The sequence below is a fragment of the Sus scrofa genome, chromosome 7 (genome assembly GCF_054392235.1).
Source record: "Sus scrofa isolate SSC_HxYL_T2T_F1_AM1 chromosome 7, Sscrofa_HxYL_maternal_Yorkshire_Landrace_v2.0, whole genome shotgun sequence".
NCBI classification, from domain to species: Eukaryota; Metazoa; Chordata; class Mammalia; order Artiodactyla; family Suidae; genus Sus; species Sus scrofa.
The window spans coordinates 91,965,427-91,988,211 of NC_139389.1; the positions used below are offsets into that span (position 1 = coordinate 91,965,427).

Here is a 22,785-nt window from a genome sequence, read left to right on the forward strand (position 1 = left end):
TACAAGCTTCAGACAAACCACTTGGAGATGCTCTGGTTGGACTCCTTCTGCTAGAGGCCCACTGCTCTGGGCTGGGGCTGTGTCCACTTTGGGTGGGCAAGGGAAGAAGCAGACCAGTACCCGGAAGAAAGTCCATGTGATGGCTCAGGTCTGGGGGCTGCTCCACCTTCAGAAGGGAGGTTCTTCCCTTACACCATGTGGTAGGGAGGGGACCTGGGTGGAAAGTTGCTGCCTAGTGCGTGCCAGTGAGTTGATGACTCCCATGGGGCTGCACGTATGGATCAGCAGGCCAGGGGTCCACATGGGCCCATTCTGGCCTTCATAGGCAGCCCGTAAATGGCCATGTGCCAGAGGATATGAGAAACCACGGTCCCAACATGGGGCACCCACTCTACCAAAAGACTTTTAGAAAAAAAATCCAGTTGGCCTATTGAAATAAAAATAAATGTTATAAAAAAGGTACAAGATACACATAGATGTTTAAAAAAAAAACTTGGTAGACCCCTTAAGGCCGAATTCTTTAGCCCTTACTCTGTCTTTGGCTACTTCGGAGGTAAAGTTTGAGCTCAGCTGAAGGGGCTGAAGTTCAAGGTCCTAGAAATGTACCCATTTTCCTGGTCTTAGGCACCTGCATCACCATGGAAATGATGGGCAGGTGGCTTTGGAGTTCAGATCAGCTCTCTTCCTTTCTGGGGACAAGATGGGCATTTGGAATGATGGTGGTGACCTTACCTTGTCACATCGTTAATCAGCCGTGTCTGCAGGAGCAGGTTTCTTCGGGGCAGCAAGTTGTCACAGATCAGATTCTGGTTGGCCCTCACAGCGACTCCATTGCAGAGACAGAGGGAACACAGCACATCCAGAACCTACAGCAGGACACACCCCACCAGACCTTAGGACTCTGGGAAGGCACAGCAGGCAGGACCTGGCAACCACAGTACATGAAGGAAGTGGGTCTTGTGAATGTGGGGGCCAGGGGCCAGGTAGAAGGACCTGTTCAGAGTCAAGGAAGCCACACCTGCCTCGCTGGCAGGAGTGAGTGCTGCCTCTCAGGGAACTGAGGTCGGGCTTCTTTCTAGCTGCTCTGCCCTAGACTTGTGCTCCATCCCTCCAAACTAGGCCTGTCACCTGTGGTCACTGTTAAGGTGAGTAGGAGTCTGAGCTCTGAAGACAGCCTGTCTAGGTTAATACCCCAGCCAGGGCCAGGACTAGGGAGAGGTTGAGGCATCGAGGTGCAAAATCCAGGCACAAATTTCTCTTACGGTAGGTGATAGAAGGGCCTTAACTTGGCCTGACCTTGGGGGTCCTCTGCCCAGGATCAGTAGGCATTCATAGAGCTCTTCCTAAAAGGCACTCAGGTTCCCATCTGGCTAAGATCCCTCCCAGGGAGCAGGCTTGGGACCCTCACTAGGTGCAGTAGAGGTGAGAGCCGGGCAGGTTCCAAGTCTTGGGTCTCTTCCTGCGATAGCATCAAATTTCAAGAACACAAACCCTTGTGTTCCTAGAAATCCCTGTTCAAAAACCTTTCACCTGCTCTTTCTCCCCTCCAGAGTGAGAGCGAACCACACGAGCAAGCGAGCCAGGTGGCCCCTGAATCTACCAGACCCATCCTGAGTTGTTCCCAGTCCACATGGTCTTCCAGCTGCCTGGGAAGTGGGAACAGTGCGCAGCCACCTCCACCAGGTGCCAGCCCCTGTCTGCTCATCGCCTTGGGCTGTATCCTCCTTCATTCAGATGTGGTGTTCCTATCCTGGGGAGCAAGCTAAATTCTTCTTCCCTTTGGGGAGGAAGGTGCAAACAGCAGTGGATGAAGGACAGCCAATAGATGAAGGCAGGCTGTGCTGACAGGGAGGGGCCTGCCACGCTTCAGTCTTAACAAAGTGGTCATGGACGACCCCATGCTTAGTGGGGCTGGATGGCTTTTAGATTATTGATGGCATTTGTAACCATAATTCTCATAACCCAATTTTCTACCTGGCTCCCTGAATGTCAATTTTGCTCCAGAAAAATACAAAGCACATTTATGGGACAAGCAGAAAAGAACCCCAAAGGTGGTTTTACAGAGAAGTCTTACCATTACCACGCCAAGAAACGTTATTGACTACAGCACTGGAAATCCAGAGGATAATTTCTCACTCGAAGAGAAGAGCTTGTAGATGGCCAGGAAATTAAATACTTATTATCTGGCCTATCACACATTTTCATCTGTTCTGCCTTGGAGTGACAGCTATAGGAGCCTTGCTGTCACAGCCAGAGGGAAAGCAGAGCTTAATCCACACACAATAGAAACAGGAGAAAAAGGCTCTGTGGAAAGCGCACAGCCTAATGGAGTAGCACATCACCCATAAATAAATGATGCCATAAAGAATGTGCTGACATTGTTCAGCCTTTGTTTTAGGAGGTGTAACTTTGGCTAAAATAGGGAATGGGAGCAAACTTCCTTCTCTAAAAAAGTTTAAATGGTTTTAAAAGGGAGTATAGCTGGGCTGGCCCACTGAGGGGGACAGGCAGGCTCAGAGCCTCGGGGTCATCTGCACGTTCTGATAGGGAGGGAGCTTCTCAGTGTCCTCTGGGATGCAAGACTGGCTATGGCAGGTACTGCCGAGGGGTCACCAGACTCCATCTCCTTCTCACCCTGAGCACAAAGAGGCTGTAATTTCCATCCTCCTGAGAAATAAAATATTGCTTGCCATACCAGTAAACAAAAGATGTCACTGCAGTCCTCAATGATTATAGCCACAGAGAGTCTGAGCTGGTGATCCCCGAGGGAACTCAGAATTAATTTCTGATGGAATTAGCAGCCATCAGATGGCAGCCACTCCTGACAATGGCCCCAAACAGAGAGCTGAGGTCCATCTCAAAGGAATGATTTCAGTGATCCCTGACTCTTGCATCCTCCCATACATAAAAAAATACTAAATTCTTTAACTTGAGATACATTGTTTTCTTTTATTAACAGTAAACTTTTGTTCCAACTACCTGCCCTTTGTTGCAAAACTCCTATATATCCTCACTCTCTCCTCTCACCTCCTTGAAGCAGTTTTCTCAGGGCTACTTGAGAGGCTGGCTCCCTCCCAGGCTTAAGTCCTCAGTGTTATCCATCAGATAAAATGTAACTCTCAACTTTTATGTTGTGTATATTCTTTTTATTTTTTCTATTATAGTTGATTTACATTTTTCTATTTCTGCTGTACAGCAAAGTGATCCAGTCTTACATTTATATACACATTCTTTTTCTCACATTATCCTCCATCATGTTCCATCACAAGTGACTAGATATATAGTTCCATATGCTATATAGCAGTATTCTGGTCAACACTGCCTTGCAGATCTGCAGCATCACGTGACTGAGTTCTGGCCAGGGGAAAGCAGTGGATGTGATGTGCATGGCTTTCAGGCCTGGCCCCTAAAGACCTCTCCACACTGTTCACCATGTACTCTTGCTCTTTCCAACTGGATGTGGAGATCCAAGGAGGGATTACAAAGCCCAAGGGTCTCCTCACGCCAAGCAAGATCCAGCAGCGCTTGCATCACCTAGAAGCCTACAGAAGTACAGATGCCCAGACTGGCCCAGACTTACCACATCAGAGTCTTGTTTTTTTTTTTTTTTTTGGGGGGGGTGGCTTTTTAGGGCTGCACCCATGGCACATGGAAGTTCTCAGGCTAGGGGTCAAAGATCCTAGCTGCATCTGCAACCTACATCAAGGCTCACAGCAATGCTGGATTGTGAACCTACTGAGTGGGGCCAGGGATCGAACCCATGTCCTCATGGACAACAGTTGAATTCTTAACTCGCTGAACCACCATGGGAACTCCCAGAGTCTTCCTTTTATTTATTTATTTATTTATTTATTTATTTATCTTTTTTATCTTTTCTAGGGCTGCTCCTGTGGCACATGGAGGTTCCCAGGCTAGGGGTCCAATCAGAGCTGTAGCTGCCAGCCTACGACAGAGCCACAGCAATGTGGGATCTGAGCCGCATCTGCAACTTATACCACAGCGCATGGCAATGCTGGATCCTTAACCCACTGACTGAGGCCAGGGATCCAACCCGCAACCTCATGGTTCCTAGTCAGATTTGTTAACCACTGAGCCACGACGGGAACTCCCAGAGTCTTCCTTTTCAAACAAACCCCAAGAGATTCATAGCACAGAACAGTCTGCGAAGCCTGGTCCTGGGGGACTGTGGGGCTGTTAGATGGAAGGAGGCTGAATGAGCACACAGCATGTAGCCCTCCCACTGGCTGGCCATAGAGCGTGGCTTCCCTGAGAGAACATAGGAATTAGTCTTCTCTAACCTATACACTGTCCCAAGTTGAGAATTTCCCTGGCCCACTCTGTGGAGTTCATTTGCTGCTTTGTTGTAATCACTGTCATCATGGATACTGTATTTCATTCAAGACCCTCTCTTATGCTTTTAATCTCCATTAGTCCCTGCTCTAAACACAGGATTATGGGGGAATTCTGCTTTAAAGATAAGAACTATGTATTGCACACCCGTGGAACTATCATTTGGCTGTTGCATTTTGTACTCAGCTTTTATCTACAAAAACAGCTGTATTTTAAAAATGCAAAGGATTTGGCATCGTCACTACAGTTGCTCAGGTCAGTGCTGTGGCACAGGTTTGATCCCTGGTCTAGGAACTTTCACATGTCATGAGGGTGGCCACATTTTTTTTTAATGCAAAATGTACTTATTTCTGTGAATTTTGTAACAAGTTGTCTATTTGAGAAATGAGTGCTTTGCTGCCTCTGAGGAACAGGTTCTGATCTCCCTGTGGCTGCACAAACTGGGTGGTTGGGAATGATTCTATATTGCCTGGCTGCCTGGCACTCAGAAGTGACTTTATGGAGCTACTATACCAAGTCTGGGGGAGTTAATGGTTTGCTTACCTGTGCACTCTTCTGTGCCCCACTCCCCAGGCTAACTTTTCAATTCTGATTTATACTTTCTCAGGACCAATGATATTACTATTTGTTTTGTTTTGTTTTGTTTTTGCTTTTTAGGGCTGCCCCCATGGGATATGGAGGTTCCCAGGCCAGGGATCAAATCGGAGCCATAGCTGCTGGCCTACGCCACAGTCACAGCAACACAGGAATCGAACTGCATCTGCAATCCACATTACAGCTCAGGGCAATGCCAGATCCTTAACCCACTGAGTGAGGCCAGGGGTCAAACCTGCGTCCTCATGGATGTCAGTCAGATTTGTTAACCACTGAGCCACCACAGGAACTCCTGATATTACTATTTTACCATATATTTTTCTCACATGTGGCTTCAAATCCTTGTGAAATAAAGAAAGCAATAAAAAATATTTATCTGTGATAACACTGAGCAGGTTTAGAGTAAGGGGAGTTGGGGGAATGGCAAGTGAAAAGGACGTATTTTATTTTTATTACTAGATGCTTATTCCATGGAAAACTTACAAGCTTACTATTATAATTTTCAACAATTTTTCTTTTTACCAAATAAATTTGATGCTTTCAATACAGTAAGTGAGTTTTTTTTTCCCTCTTTGTGGCTACACCTGTGGCATATGGAAGTTCCTGGGCTAGGGGTTGAATCAAGCCCATGCAAGCCCGTGTTTTAGCCATGACCACATTGGATCCGAGCTACATCTGTGAACTACACTGAAGCTTGTGGCAACACCAGATCCTTAACCCAGTGAGTGAGGCCAGGGATCTAACTTGCATCCACATGGATGCTATGTGGGTTTTTTTTTAATCCACTGAACCACAATGGGAACTCCATAAATGTGTTTCTTTACTACTAACAGCTATTTGTTGGATGGGATGAGACTTGTATGTATATATGGGCTTCCATCCATTCAAGGTGAGACAGGAGTAGATTCTGGCTCTACTCATTCATTCCTCTTATTCATTCATTCCACCTTCAATGACATGTATTAAATGCCTGCCATGTATAACATGTGAGCTTGGCACTATGGGGATGACAAGGTCCCTCCTGCGAAGGAACTCAGCCTCTGAGAGAAATGTCCACATAATATAACTATAGTGAAAGGCAGGGTGGAACCACCATGCAACAGTATGCATGCTGTACAAGGAGTGAGGAGAGGAGACCCTGTCCAACTGTGATTCAGAAAAAGCTTCATGGAGGGGGTGACATCTGAACTAAGTCATGAAGAGGGATAGAATTCTGGTGGGTCCTGGAAAAGCAGAAAGGCAAGACATGCTGAGGGATCAGCAAGCACCTTGTCACTGCGAGGTCAAAGGGTAGAGGGCATTCAGAAATTGGGGAGTGGGCAGTGTACCCTACTCCTGCCCCCTTCACTCCAAAGATGGTGTTCTTTCCCACTAATTTTCTGACCTAAATTTGATCATGTTTGAGAGGAGTGGCAATGCTTTCCATGGCAAGGACAGAGCTAACAACTACAAAATCTTAGGGGGAAAGAGGAGGTGATAATAACTGTTAATCCTGTAACCACTCCCTATTCTCAGTATGTATATGACCAGAGGTGGCATGGTACAATCAGGGCATTCTCACACCCAGCACATCTACAAAAGTTAAAAAAAAAAAAATGTCACAACCACCTTCATGGACCCACAGGGGTCCTCAAATTCCCGTCTAAGCAGTATGAACTTATATGAAAATGCTTTCTGCTGGTGAATTTTTCACTATAAGGAGTTATATTTATATAATAATAAAATAAGGACACAGAGTTCCTGTTGTGGCTCAGTATCCATGAGGATAAGGTTTCAATCCTTGGCCTTGCTCAGTGGGTTAAGGATCTGGCATTGCCGTGAGTTGTGGTGTAGGTCGCAGATTCGGCTCGGATTCTGTGTTACTGTTTGGCATAGGCTGGGAGCTGTAGCTCCAACTAGACCCCTAGCCTGGGAACCTCCATAGGTCACGGGTGTGGCTCTAAAAAGCCAAAAAAAAAAAAAAAATCAGGACACAAAAGTAAACACAGTCTTACAGAACACATCAGACTGCAGCTTGAGAAACACTGGAAAGAATATTACACATGGAGATGGAGACCTAAATTCTGGTCCGAGGCTGTTACTAATTAGCTGTGTGGCCTTTGAGGTGTTGCTTAACATTCTTGGGGCTCATATGCATTGGCCTTGTTTTTGCCACTGTCAAGTGGGAATAATAATAATAATAATGCTTCTTCATGGAGTCATAATGAGGACAAAAGAAAATGCATGTGGACACTAAGAACAGCACCTGGCACTCATCAAATGCAAAATAAATGTTAGCCATCATTATCGTCATCACTGTTGTCCGAAGGGTTGTGCGGTGCCTTGTGGCTCTAAAATTCTATATATTTTGATTCACTGTCTTCACCAAAAACTAAGTGAATGGCCCAGAGATGCCTGGAAACCTGGCACTAGAGAAAAAAAAAGAGCAGCCTGGACAAGAAAACATTACCTTGGCATTTTCCAAGTAAAGAGGAAATGTTGCAATGGACGTCTGGCCTGCATTCAAGCACATTCTTTGCAAAGCTACCACAAATATCCCCAGGGATGATCTGAGACGAGATTTCGCTTTGAAAATAAAAGTTCTGTACTTGAATACTCCCTAATGGGGGACCTGAATTCACGGCAAGCCAGCCTCTCTCCAAGAATCTATCGAAAGACCACAAAGGCGACATCCTTGAGAAGACTCTTTGCACTATGATCGCATTGCTTCAACTTTGACAGCATTGCCAGAATTTCTCAAACAGTGCCTTGGCTCTGGAAGATTAAAGACAACTCTGCTCATGCTCGGGGGTTAACACAGCAGCCCAGGCATTGGTTCCTAGCAAAGTAATGCAGCTTCTTAGGCCTCAGTTTTCTCAACCGTGGAATGGGCAGTACAGTCATCAACTTTCTCCTTTGCGGCTTTTGGCTGAAAGAAGCCGTAACAAAGCTGGTTATTTACTAAGTGTGTTACGGGGTGTGATCATAAATCAGCCCAAGGAGCAAGGGGAAAAAAAGCAGCTTTCCTGTCAAAGAGCTCCTATTGATATCCTCATGTGGCTCACGGCTCACGCCCCGGGGTGCTAGGGTATTTATCCATTACTCTTATTACATTTTGCAGTAGGCAAGGAACGTACTGGAATGTGGCAAAGCTGGACTCAAGCAGGAGCCTCATGCCTGCTTTTGATTTACCACATTTGGAAAGCAATTACAGACCCCACATATTTCTTTTCTATTCTTCGCCAAGCAATTTCACAGGTGCTAAGGACAACAGCTTTTTTGTTTCCTAAAGATGATGCATATCATTGGAGCAAGGCTGCAGAGGCTTGTTCTCCTGCACCCCCTGAGATGTGTCTCTGATGGGCAGTGGCCCAGTGGATAGCAAGAAGTGAGGGCCAGTGACCGAGCTGGGGTCTCTCTACTCCTCATGAGCCAGCTGCTGTCCCTCACGTCCAATCATGCCATCTGGTCTTGATACACCCCCTCAACCTTGGGGGACCTGCCTGCTCACTACAGTAACCCTCATGTGTGGGGCAGATGCTGAAAGGTCAGGATAAAGCATATTTTCATAGGCTTTCTCCAGAGATCATCGTGTTGTAGAGAGAGAATTCCATAAAAACAAAGACATTAGAACTTTAAGAAATTTCCACAAAACTTGATATAGCCTTTCGCCTTAGTAAGTGAGTTGGTGTTGCCTTCATTTCATAGCTGAAATGATCTGGGCTCAAGGTCACCTACCTGTTTTCTATCAAAGGGCAAGTCACCCCCAGCTTCCCCACTCCTGCTTGTTCATGCGGATCTATCTACTTTGCCTGGCTTGACTCATGGCAAGTTGGATTTCATTTAAGAACACGCTGTGTTGCCAGGACTTTCTACATTATTCTAAACCTGATTTCTGTGTAGCTTCCTCATGCAGTTTGGTACTAGTTGTTTCACTACTAAACTCCCAGACTGGCATTAACTGTTTCATTAGTAAACTCCCAGACTCGAGGGTGGGAGTGAATCCCACCGCTGGCCTTGCACAGAGCTCCGTGCCTCACATAGCCAGCTGTGTGCTAAGGGATAATGATGAGTCAGGCTTAGGAAGCTGGTGGAAACCGAGGGGACCACCCAAGATCCAGCGTGACTGTCTGGGTCAGAGTGTGCTCCTCTGACTTTCAGGAGGAAGGAAGGGTCCTTCAGGACTACAGTTTCCAAAGTTTTTTTTTTTTTTTAATCAAAATCAGGAGAGTAGTCATCACACTCTCCTTCTCACACATGGTTATTAGTGGCAGGGAGGGAAAAGCTAGGTACAGTCAATCACTCTTTGGGGTTCTTTCCACACCCACCTTGTGGTTCCTCCCGTGCTTATCCAACAGGGAGATGATGGACTTGATGTGACCCTCTGCTATCAGATTTAAGGCTTCCGGGCTTTCAATCAGGATGCAGTGCAAAACTTCCAAGATACCTACATGAATGCCACAAAAATCATTTGGACATGAAATAACCTGAGTGGTTATAGAACTGGCTATAATTAGAAACCTGAGAGTGAAAGGGCCATCCCAAGGGGACAAAATAGCATCAATTCTTTGAGTCTATTAAACATTTCCTGCCAGAAGAAAGATGAGGCCATCTCTGATAGACTTCAGGAGCCACTGGGGGCCAACCAGTCTGTAATTAGGAGGTGAGTGTTATTTACCACTAACCCCAACTCCCTCTTCCCAAAGACATGATCCTTCTGTGTCAAAATTTAGAGAAGCAGTTGCAAAATAGAATTCTTAATTTGATCAGACCAAGCAGTATTTAATTTAAAACCAGAAGAGGAGATACCTAGTTTACTACAAATTCTAAAGGTCATTCAAGTAATTTAGAAAATATTCTGAGTGTTCCTTGAATGAGAATTTTTCTAGGAAATCACTCCAGAATTTTTATTTCACTCAAATCAAGCAATATTTAATTTAAAAACAGAAAAAGGAGATAACTCATTTATTACAAATTCTAAGGGTCATTCAAGTAATTGAGAAAATACTCTTGCGTGTTCCTTGAGTAAGAATTTTCCTAGGAATCACCTCAGGATTTTTATTTTAGATGTACCAATGTATCTATGTATTTTAAGCTCACTAAATAAAGACTATTTGGCTTTGCCCCCTTTCGGGGCATGCTGAATGGCTTTCTGTATTAAGTGAAGGTCTAGAAAAAAAAGAGCAGGTGCCCCTGCAGCCTGGCACCTACAGGATAACACCAGGGTGGAAATGCATGGGAAGTAGTTGGCCAGTATCTTTGTTGGTTTTACGGAGAAGATTCCTCTTGATTCTTTTTTTCCCCAAGGTTTTTATAAATTACCCTAAAATGTAGTCTGACACATGGAAGAGGATCTGAAGAACACGGAGGCTTAGGAAGAAGACATCTGTGTAGGTGGATGGTCCTGGAGGAGCCTTCCCTTGGCCTGTCTGTTCAAGCTCCTGCCATCGCTAGACCATGAAAAGCATTAAAACCTTTCAGCTTCTCAAAGGGGAGCCCATACCTGTCCTGTTCTCTCATCACTGAGGAACCCAACTGCAGAGCCCAAGGCATTGCAGGGTTACTTAGCAGTGATGACCACTCTTCTTGGCGCAAATTCTCTGAGTCATCAAGATGGTCTTGCAATACGATGCTGAGGATGATTCGGGGGGTATGAGGATCATTTCCCCTTAGTTCTTGGTCCTGCGTCTAACCACAGGGCTGAGAGGACCACGTCCAGAAAGTGTTTAGAAACCCAGAGAATAAAAGTCCAAGTAGTAGTTAGAAGGACACTAGGAGTTCCTGTAGTGGCTCAGCAGGTTGAGAATCCTACATAGAAGTGTGAGGATGCAGGATCGATCCTTGGCATTGCTCAGGGGGTTATGGACCTGGTGTTGCCACACACTGCTGCATAAGTTGCAGACACAGCTCAGATCTGGCATTGCTGTGGCTATGCTGTAGGCCTGCAGCTGCAGCTCTGATTCAATCCCTAGCCCAGGAACTTCCACATGCCACAGGTGCAGCCCTAAAAATAAAAAAATAAAAAGAGACCAATGCCCTGGGGTGGGGGGTTGTGTGATTCAAAGACCCAGAGGGTGGAGATGAAGACACAAAGTGAAAAATGAAGCAGAAAAGGAAAGATTTTTGAAGTCTGGGTTACAGTTGTTCAATCAAGTTATAAGAGTGCCAGGAAGATATAGGACTTCACTACTTTTGGCTGAAGGAATTATTAATGATTGCTTGCAATCCAGTGGAAACAAAGAGTTGTTCAGAGATTCAACTTTGTTTTTTTTTCCAACAGAAAGCAAAAAACAAAACAAAAACAAAACCCCACTATCTCCAGTTATATTTCCTGTCAAATCTTACCTGAGGAAGATTCTAGTCTGTCCAATTTGCTGATTAGCCAGTCAAGGTTATTGGAGAATTGAGCGCAGTTGTTTCTGTTTCCACGAATGAGAGCAGCTGTGAATGAGAACAGTTGGATGATGTAGGTTAAAGGGCACAGTGATGGGGCTGAAAACCTGGGAAGCTGTTCAATACTTTACCTACTTAGCAACTAAACAGAACTGAGTAACACACTTCCCCTCCTTAGCCCTTTGATACAATCCTATTTCAATATTGGGAAGAGTGAAACCTACCATTCACTCACATATTGGAAATTCTACTATGTACCAGGCATCTGTCTACTTGTGGGGACTAGAGCAGTGGGAACACAGCCAGAGATTCCCTGCCTTCATGAAACAGGAGATAATACACATACAAATTAATACAATTACTTCAGATAGTGATAAAAGAATGATATGTGCTTGGTCACTGGCTTAAGAACTGTTTCTTCCATTTTTTTTTATATCCAGTTATTGGAAAGCATGATAAGCTAATTCTTTAGTGCCAAAAGAAGGCATGCAAATGAACACAGCTGAAAAGGAAAGTTAATCTAGTAGGCAAGTAATAACAAAAGATGAAACTAATAAAATATCTGAAACACATCAGTCCTGTGACAGTGGTTCCCAAAGCGTGATCCCTGGACAGGAATATCAGTATCATCTGAGAACCTGTTGGAAACACAAATTTTCTGGCCGTATCTCAGGTCTGCTGAATCAGAAAGTCTGGGGATGAGGCCCTGCATCTGTGCTTTAACTAGCCCTCCAGCTGATTCTGATGCCTGCTCATGTTTGAGGACCACTGGTGGAGGATACTGCAAAGGGAGAGGGAGAATATTCTGGCCTTAGATTGGCCAATCTAGACCAAATAACCTTCCCCCGGGCCCCCCAGCATAGGCCAGTATCAATATTATAGATGCAACTCTGGAACAAGTCCATGGAAACTGGCCTCCAAGTAGCTTGCTCTTCGTACTATTGGTTTTCAAAGACTAGGAGGTTTTCCAGATGCTTTTGTAAGGTATTTAGCTAAGGAAATGTCTTCCTCAGGACCTCTGCTGCGTACTTCCATGGTCATTAGAAGGCAGAATTCACTCTGAGCTCCTACCCTGCTTTTCAAGCAAGAGGGGTGAGCCCAAGGCTCTGGGGTCAGGTTGTCTGGGCTCAAGCCATTGTTCCACCACTTACAATGTGTGCGACCTTGAATAAATTAGGAGCATTTCTGAGCATCAGTTTCTTCATCAGTAAAATAGTAATAGTACCTACACATCACTGTGTTGTTGTGAGAATCAAAAAAAGATATTCCGCTGCCTGGCATACAAATCTCAGCAAATGTTAGCTATTCTTGTTCTAAGATTTACTACTGAGTTTGAGCTATAGAGTTACAAAATGTTAGAAGTGGAAGAGCCCTCACAAGGTCACTAAAGACAGTAGTAGTCTAATCAGCCTGACGCTTGACACCGAGAATGGATCTAACCTGCTTTCTTTGGTCTTCCCTTTTGACCACTCAACTTTCTATAGACTTCCTCTCAAGGGGACATTTACATCAGAGCAAAGCCTAAAATGCCACCCTGTTCCCATGTCTGAGTGACTGCAGAGGCCGAGGCTGTCTTCCACTGTCCCTCCCACAGGCTGGGCACATGTGATGGCACTGGTTACAGCAGCCACTGGAACCTCACCATGCACTCAGAGTTGTGAGAAGGAAGGCTGGGTGCTGGAACATCCCTACTCCCCACCTTCTTCTTTCCACCTGAATGAAATAAGGAACAGGCCCAAGCAGCAGGAACTACGGCTGCCCAACAAGGGGACAGTGAAAGGGCATACAGTCGAAAATGGTAACCGCCCTCCAACTGCAGGTATTAAAAGCCTAGAACTGAAAGGAACCTTAAACATTTTTGTTTTGTTGCCTTATTTTATTACTATTATTATTATTTGCTTTTTAGGGCCACAGATGCGGGATACAGATGTTCTCAGGCTAGGGGTCAAACAGGAGCCACAGCTGCCGGCCTACGACACAGCCATAGCAATGCAGGATCTGAGCCTCATCTGTGGCCTACACCACAGCTCAGGACAACATCGGCTCCTTAACCCACTGAGCGAGGCCAGGGATGGGAATGGCATCTTCATGGATACGAGTTGGGTTTGTTACCACCGAACAGTAACTCAGAAGGGAACTCCTCTTGTTTCCTCATTTTGAAGATGAGTTATATAGCTCAGGGAAATCTATTCAGTACTCTGTGATAGCCTATATGGGGAAAGAATCAGACAAAGCATAGATGTATATGTATGGCTGATTCACTTTGCTGGACACCTGGAACTAACACAACATTGTAAGTCACCTACGCTCTAATAAAATTTATACACACACACACACACATATATAAGCCTAATGCAAAAAAAAAAAAAAAAAAAAAGAGAGAGAGAGAGAGAGAGAGAGAGAGATGAGGAATCAGGTTCCGGAAGTGTAATAGTCAAGGGTTTCACTGGCATTTTTGGCAAAATGATTCACCATTTGCTTCCACTTTCTGCTGACTTCCTATTGACCATTTGGAAAGTACAATAAACTACCAGTGAATAGAATGAGTGGCTGGCATAAAAAAGAATGAAATAATGCCATCTGCAGAGAAGTGGATGGACCTAGAGATTACCACACTAAGTGAGATAAATCAGAAAGAGAAAGACAAATACCACATAATATCAGGAAGTTCCCATAGTGGCTCAGCGGAAATGAACCTGACTAGTATCCATGAGGATGCGGGTTCGATCCCTGGCCTTGCTCAGTGGATTAAGGCGCCAGTGTTCCCATGAGCTGTGGTATAAGTCACAGACATGGCTTGGATCTTGCATTGCTGTGACTGTGGTGTAGGCCAGCAGCTGTAGCTCTGATTCAACCCCTAGCCTGGGAACTTCCATATGCTGCACCTTTGGCCCTCTAAAGCAAAAGGCAAAAGGCAAAAAAAAAAAAAAAAAAAAAAAAAAAATTGCTATCACTTACACATGAACTCTAAAATAGGATACATATGAACTTATTTACAAAACAGAAACAGACTCACAGACATAGAAAACAAATTTATGGTTAACAAAGGGGAAGTGGGGGAGGAATAAAGAGTGTGAGATTAGTATGTAAAAACTACTATATATAAAATAGATAAGCAACAACATCCTACTGTATAGCACAAGGAATCATAGTCAACATCTTGTAATAAATTGTAATGGAAAAAAATACGAAAAAGAATATATATATGTTCCTTGTGTGTGTGTATATATATAATATTTATATATAAATACATAACTGAATCACTTTGGTGTATACCAGAAACTATCACAACCTTGTAAAGAAATTATACTTCAATTAAAAATGAAAAAAGAATGAATGGTTAGGTTAGAATCAAAGGGTTAACAAAAGGCTTCCAAGATGACAATCTTCGTCCATTCCATGGAAATCTCCAGAGACCACCCTTGGCCATCCTCCCAGGGAGAGGGCTCTGCGTGTGCACTTACCCAGCAATTTGTACAGGAGGTTCAGAATTTCTTTCCAGGCCATGCCACTCTCCTCCCTGGCAATCCCTGCAAAGTGTGCTATGCTATTGTAGATATTTAAGCGATCAATGCAGTTCAACACAAGGGCCAACATTCCCTGGGAAGGTGAGTGGGGGAAAAAGTAAAAAATACTTGGTTAAAAATGTGGGATCCCTTTTGTTCTTTCCCCTCCCATTAGCATTCACCTTTCAAAGCTGGTAAGGCTAATATACAAACAGACCTGCATAGTGCCAGCTTGGGTTCTGTTTTTTTTTTTCCCCTCCTAAAAACAAAATACGCATTTTTATGTTTCGGAGATCTAAATAGCATCCATTTGGGGAGTGAGTCAGCAGTCTCCTCCAACGGGGTTGCCCCCACATGTTAACTCAATCCAAGGACACAGTGAGGAAGAGGGGGTGTGAATGAGTCTCGCAGAAGTCTGCTCCCTGTATGGTGTGAAATGATTCTGATTCCACCCCCCCCCCAAAAAAAAAACAGCCGTGGATGTAGGTTTTTCTCTTAGGTGAACAGGACAATTTGTGCACCTCCCCATCCCCTCCAAAAGAGGCAGAAGTTAGAGATAATAAGACGAAGAGAATTTTAAACTACTTTTCCATCAAATTTATAATACTATACTATCCAGTAAAAACATCTGTGCCTAGCCATTCTTCAAGAGCAGGAGGGAGATGGTCAACGTAGTTTCAGCAGCTTATAAGGCACACATAATGTTTCCCCAGCTTCCATCAGAAGGCTAAGTAGAGATGGGTCTACTTCCCCCATGCCACCAGCTTTGGAAATGCCCAAGGGACAGGCCTTGACCTCAGGGATGGGAGGCTGCAGGAATATGACCGTGGCCTTAAAATTAGTGCCAAATCATCACGTCCAAGTTGAGAAAAAGCGTATGACTTGTCTAAGATCACAGGCACCCTGGGAGGGAGCCAGAACTAGGGCCAGGGCCCCCATGAGTCCCAACTTACTATTTCCCTCATATCCAGGCCCCCAACCCTAGAGACTCAGACGCTCAAGTTCAACTTGAAACAGAGCATCGTCTCTATCTCTCCAACCAGCTCTTCAGACATCTCTGATGTGGCAGAACCTGTGTGTTTGCATATTTCCAACAGCTTTCCAAGGTAATTCTGACATCTCCCAAAATCTGGGAATCACAGCCAATGCCTGCTCTCATAGTTGAGACTTATGGAAGATGGATTTTGGATATATAGGTGACACAGAGGCTTTAAATATTATCTGGTTGGAATGCGCTACCATGTTCACTGCCAATGTGACTAGGGCACTGACAGGGAAGGGTGGCTTCCAGTGAGTGCTTTTCTTTCCAGCTTCTGCTCTTTCTTGTCTCTGTTTCTTTCATAAACATGTGAATGTATGGAGATAGAGCTAAGGTGCACTCATTGGGGTGTTTGAGCTCTGGTCACAAAGAGAATCTCAATTTTTAATTTTTTAGACTTACCTCTTCCTTGAAAAGGTTCTGTCTGTTTTTGAGCGAGCGGAGCTTGTTCTGCTTATCCTCGTGCTGCATCTCCTCCTCGGGGGGCTGGAAGTAGGCAATCAAGTCGTGTAAGGTCTGCAGGACCTCTTCTATTGGCAAGGTGACAGGGGCGGCTGTGCGGTTGTTTCCACTAAAACCACAAGATGAACATGGCTCAGGCAGCGGTCACCAGCGGGGCCCTGACAGACGTCCACCAGGTCCTGGCTCATCTCTGTCCCTCACTGGGCACATGGACTGCTGCCTGGGGTAGTTGTTGTACAGTGACCACAATGGTTTTTCTTTTTGTTTTTTTGTTTTGGTTTTGTTTTGTTTTTTTTTGTTTTTTTTTTTTGCCACGCCTGTGGTATGAGAAAGTTCTGGGGCCAGGGATTGAACCCACACCAGAGCAGTGACAAGGCTGGATCTTTAACCCAGTGAGCACCCAAGGAACTCCTAGATGACCACAAATTGAAGTTTGCTGACACACAGAGCAAAGGGAGAGGATTTCTGATTCAATTTTAAAGCCATTTTCTAAATAACAGGGAATGACCCCTGGCTGTCTGCCACAGTTTTTCCTTTTTAAATGGAAACACTTGAAAAAATAATAAACTTATTAAGACACAGTTCATACCTTCTTGGACTAGGTTAAGATCAGCTAGAAGGGTTTCCATCACTTGGTCTCCTGGCTGACCCAGAGCTTTGGCTTCTGTCTCTCTCCATGTGTCTTTGTAATACCTCTGCGTATCTCTGCAAGCAGGTGTGTCTGCATGCACACATCTGCTTCCCCACTGCATTTGCTGATGTCTCCTTCACTCTCAGTATGTCTCTCTCTCCTGTGACCTCCTCTGTGTGCCCTCCCTCTGTTCACCCCTTCCCTTCTCTGTGTCTCATCTCTCAACATCCTTCCCTTTTGCCTGTGTCCACATCCCTCAAAGTATTACTACCCCATCACCTCCCTCACTTTCTCTGCTGTGTTCCTTCCATCCTCCACGTGTTTCTGATTCCCTGTGTTATGATCCCCCCCCACCAAAAACTCTTAATTAAATCCTTTCATTATAGAGAGATTACAAACCTCCACAGACGAGAAAATGAACCTTCATTTTCCTGTTTCTCCTTGAAGGGTACACTGCTGAGCCTTTCAAAGGCCAAGGCTAAGAAGAGGATGAGGAAATGGACTCAGCCCCCTGGGAACGTCATCAGTGGCCCCAAGGGATTGAGAACTGGGTCAGCGTGTAAATATCATCATGGGTTTTCTTTGGTGATCAATTTCAAATGAACTCTACATTTACAGTGGTTTGCTTATATTTTAATCTAGACACAAGCTAAGCAAATATTGTGATCCAGGCCCAAAGTAAATACTTAACAAGCCTTAAAAACACTCAGGTGTTATAAGTTGACAATTATGAGATGACAGTAATTCCATTTAGCCTAAAAATGCCACGTGCAGGCAGTGAGGGTAAAACACCAGTGAATACAGGCAGGGGAGGACTTGTGAGCTCTGTGTCCTGTGGCCCATGGCAGGTGCTCATGAAGTGGTTAGTAATGACTCTCTGGGATATTGCTGGACACTAAGATGGGGGCAAAAGAGTCCCATAAGGATATGAGGTGAAGGTCTGGTAACACAAAACCGAATGACTTCCCAATTTTAGATTCAGTGATGGATGATTACATTTTTCTCAGAATTTATGGTCCAGTTGCAGAGTTTCTCTCTCCTTCCCCACCCTCTCCACCCTCCCCTCATTTCTTTTTTTTTTTAATATTTTGAATTTACTAGAGACACCGACACCCATTAAGCGAAGAATGTTTCTTCACATAAGAAATGAAGATGAAAGAAGAGGGTTATGGGCATTTCTGGAGCTTGATGGGAGAGCACATGCACTACACAGAGGATGGGAAGCCCAGGTTACAGTCACTGCCATCCACCCATGCGATATTCGGAGCCTCTAAGCCTCCTGTGCTTCAATTTCACACCTGAGAAACAGAAGAGGTGCATTCTGTGGTTGCCAGGGTCCTTCCAGGTCTCATTTTCTGTTCTGTGAGTTCTCACTGCCCAATCACTTGATCTTGAGCCATGAAGAAATCTCAATATAACAGCTCTCCAGGGACTGAGGCAGATGCGTCCTTTCTCCAAAAAAGAACACATTCCATGTGCTTGGCATTGGAGACAGTGGTGAAAGTGGACGTGGTATCTGAATGGCTTTGTGGTCCTCATATTCTACTCTAGAACCTTAGGGAAATGATGGACTCAGATAGACCAGAGCAAGATGATGCCTCAGTTCAGAGCTACAACTGGCACCCATCTCATCTCAGCCTTCTTTCTCTTCCTATAGCTACTATCCCCCTACATTCTCAGATCTTTGCCAAGGATTTCTTCTGTTAAATTCAAGTCAGATCTCGAGTGACTCTGAGTATTTGCCATACGGTTACCATAATGTAATTATTTACATATTGTCTCCCTCCAGAGGTTAAACTCAGAGGATGGGTGGACAGCATCTTCTCTCTAGCAGGATTTCTGAGACTCCTGCATCCATCATATTATTCATTTGTCCTGCTGGACACTTCCCAGCAACTGCATAGGAGATGATGAGACAGCACAGGAAACTTTAACCTTTTCTTCTTTGTTGTTCTTATTCATTCTTTATTCCTTTCATTTTAATTGCTTCTCCCAGATGTCCACTCCCTCCTTCCTGTTTCCATTTGTACACAGCATGCACTGTTGGTTTTTCAAAAGGCACGGGAGGGGAGAATCTGCTTCCAAATTATTTTGTCATCCTTCCCTTTCCAGCTCTTGCAAATTTAAGTACACTGCTTTTGAAGCCCCCACCTCTGCTGCATTGGTTTATGGCTCATTAGTCCTCCTTTCTTGTAAAACATTCTGTGGCTGGGAGAATCTGGATTTCCCCCATCGAGGGTGGGGCTTCCAGGAGTTCCCCCTGTGGCTCAGCAGGTTAAGGACATAGCTAGTATCCATGAGGATGCTGGTGTGATCCCTGGTCTCCCTCACTGGGTTAAGAATCCAGCATTGTTGCAAGTTGCAGTGTAGGTTGCAGGCTCTGATCTAGCATTGCTGTGACTGTGGCTGTGGTGCAGCTCCAATTCAACCCCTAGCCTGAGAACCTGGGAACTTCCATATTCTTCAGGTGCCGCCCTTAAAAAAAAAAATCAGAGAGGTGGGGCTTCCAGAAATAATGAGTTCAGTAAGTACTTTCTCCCATAAAAGTGATAACATTGGACAAAATCATCCAAAAGTGGAAATTATGACACATGCTATAATATAAATAAAGCTTGAAGATATTCTGATAAATGAAATAAGCCAGAGCTCAAAAGATAACTATTATATTATTCCACCTATATGAGGTACCTAGAAGGGTTAAATTCATAGAAGTATAAAGTAGAATAGCAGTTGCCAGGGGCTGGAGGGAGGGGAGAATGGGGAGTTACTGTTTGGAATTTCAGTTTGGGACAGTATAAAAGTTCCAGAGATGGACAGTGGTGATGGTTGCACAGTCTGAATGTACTTAATCTCATGGAACCGAACACTTGAAAATGGTTAAAATGGTAAATTTCGTTATGCATACTTTACCGTAAAATATTAAAAAGTTAAATATAAATTTACATAGGACCCAGCAATTCCACTCTTAGGTAAGCTACGCAAGAAAAATAAAAACATATATAAAGACTTTTATTCTAATATCCATAGAAACATTACTGATAATCACCCCAAACAGAAGCAATCCAGCTATTCCTCACCTAACAAACAGAAGGTGAGATGAACGTGTCTCTGTGTATCTGTATCTGTCTTCCTCTGTAGGAAGGTATATAAAAATATCTCTCCACACACACAATCATATATATACATCCATTTATACCTTTATGTATTCATATATGTGTAATATATATATATATATATACACACATAGATATAAAAACTCCATACACAGAAATACTCCTCAGTATATAAAAAGAAACAGAATACCACTATGTATTGCAACAGGGATGAACCTCAAAAATGTAATGCTAAAAGGCCAGATTCCAAAGATCATATATTGTATGATTTATTAACTTAATGCATTAAATTGTGAGAGAAAGTAAATACTTGGCTGCCTAAGGCTGAGAGTGGCAATTAGTATAAATGGCAACAGGCAAAAGGAATCTTTCTGGGGTGACGAAAATGTTCTAAAACTGAATTGTGGCAATTTTATTAAAATTTTATTAAAATTCACTGAGTTGTACACTTAAAAGGATGAATTTTGTGATATTTAAATTATAACCCAATAAAGCTGTTTAAAAATAATTTCTGCATTGTTAGGCATGTAACTCCCACTGAATTTTTAAAAATAAGAGCTTTATTGAAACATAATTCATGTATCATACAGTCATCTATTTAAAGGGTACAATTCAATGGTGGAATGGATTTTAGTACATTTACAGAATTGTGTGACCATCACCTAAATTAATGTTAGAAGTTTTCATCAGCTGCCCCCCAAATCCCATACCTATTAGCAATTGTTCCCTTTTTCACCTGCTACACAGCCCCCAGCCCTAGACAAAAACAGTCTATTTTCTGTCTCTATAGATTTGCCTATTCTGGATATTTCATATAAATGCAATAATACAATATTGGCCTTTTGTGACATCTATATGGTAGTGTCTATCAGGACGTCATTCCTTTTTTAGGGACACATAATGTTCCATTGTATGGATAGAGCACATTTTATTTATCTACTTATCAGCTGATAGATGTTTGGGTTTTTCCACTTTTTGGCTACTATGGGTAATGCTGCTTTGAACATCTGTGTACAGGTTTTTGTGTGGACCTGTCGTATCCCTTGGGCATGTATCTAGAATGAAATTGCTGGGTCATATGGTAACTCTATCCTTAATATTTTGAGAAATCCCCAGACTGTTTTCCAGAGTGGCTGCAACATTGTACATTTCCACCAGCATGTATGAAGGTTCCGATTTCTCCACATCCTATCCCACACTTATCATTGACAGTCTTTTTGATTAAAGCCGTCTAGTGAGAATAAAGTCTTATCTCACTGTGGTTCTGAGCATTTTTCTGACTTACCGAACATCTTTTCATGTGCTTATTTGGCCATCTGTATATATTCTTTGGAGAAATGTCTAATTAGGTCCTTCACTCATTTTAAATTGGTCCAATTGTTTTGTTTTTTGTTTGTCTTTTTAGGGCTGCACTGTGGCATATGGAAGTTCCCAGGCTAGGGGTCTAATTGGAGCTACAGCTGCCGGCCTATACTACAGCCACAGCAATGCCAGATCCAAGTCGCATCTGTGACCTATACATACCATAGCTCACATAACTGCTGGATCCTGAGCAAGCCCAGGGATCAAACCTGCAACCTCATGATTCCTAGTCAGATTCGTTTCTGCTTCACTTGTCTTTTTAATGTTGTGCTGTGAGAGTTCTTCATTCTAGGTACAAATTAGATCTATGATTTACCAATTTTCTCTCCCATATTGTGGGTTTTTTTTTTCCCCCCACTTTCTTGATGGTACCCTTTGCAGCAAAAAAATTTTATTTTTTGATAGGGTCCAATCTATCTATTTTTTTCTTTTGTAGCTTTTGTTTTTGCTGTTTTGTTTTTTTTTTGGTCTTTTTACCTTTTTCTAGAGCCACACCCATGGCATATGGAGGTTCCCAGGCTAGGGGTCCAATCAGAGCTACAGCCACCAGCCTACACCAGAGCCACAGCAACAGAGGATCTGAGCCACATCTGCTACCTACACCATAGCTCACGGCAATGCTGGATCCTTAACCCACTGAGCGAGGCCAGAGATTGAACCTGCAACCTCATGGTACCTAGTCGGATTCATTAACCACTGAGCCACGATGGGAACTCCTGGTGAGCTATTTTTAATCTTGTGGATGAAGAACACGTACCATGATACTTGGTTCTCAACTATAGCTGAATATGAGAATCACCTGTGGAGCTTTAACAAAATACTGGTATCTGGATCCCAACCCAGAGACCCTGATGCACCTGGTTTGAGAGGCCATCTGAGCATCAGGGTGTTAAAAACGCCCCAGATGAATCTAACATGTGCTAAGGTTAAGACCTCTATTCCAGGGCAATAGTTTGTAAACTTTAGCATGCATCAGCATCAACTTGAGGGCCTATTAAAACCCAGTCTTTCTGGGGTACCACTCCCAGGTATCTGATTCAGTAGGTCTGGGGTAAAACCCAGGAGTCTGTATTTTCAACAAGTTCCCAGGGGATGATGCTGGGCTGGTCTAGGAAAATATGTTAAAAACCTGTAGGAGGTCTCAACAGAGCAAGACAGAAGGAATCTGAGCCCCAGGAGCAGGTCAGTCTTTTTTCTCTAAACCACTTGCCTCCCCTATATTGTTACTTGAAAAAGAAGTAAAAGTTTATTCTGAACCGCAAGAACAGCTTAGCCTGTATCCTAAGACACGTTGCTTGGATCACAGAATTTCAACAGGAAGGAAAGTAAAGGTGTAATTTTTTCCCCGCATTTCAT

At 43.8% G+C, this 22,785-nt stretch overlaps 1 protein-coding gene across 10 annotated transcripts in view; it reads right to left on the reverse strand.

Moving 5' to 3' along the window:
• Positions 1–22,785, reverse strand: part of RYR3 (ryanodine receptor 3) — a 568,796-nt gene that overhangs the window by 270,382 nt on the left and 275,629 nt on the right. For all 10 annotated transcript variants that reach the window (XR_014810912.1, XR_014810914.1, XR_014810913.1 and 7 more), the window contains exons 13-17: positions 16,264–16,432; positions 14,781–14,916; positions 11,269–11,364; positions 9,252–9,370; positions 733–866 (exon numbers count right to left, since the gene is read on the reverse strand). Coding sequence is in view for 6 of the 10 variants with exons in the window: in XM_084969350.1 (XP_084825476.1) it covers positions 733–866; positions 9,252–9,370; positions 11,269–11,364; positions 14,781–14,916; positions 16,264–16,432 (654 nt within the window). In the remaining 4 variants the exon portion in view is untranslated. The remainder of the gene's footprint in view (positions 1–732; positions 867–9,251; positions 9,371–11,268; positions 11,365–14,780; positions 14,917–16,263; positions 16,433–22,785) is intronic.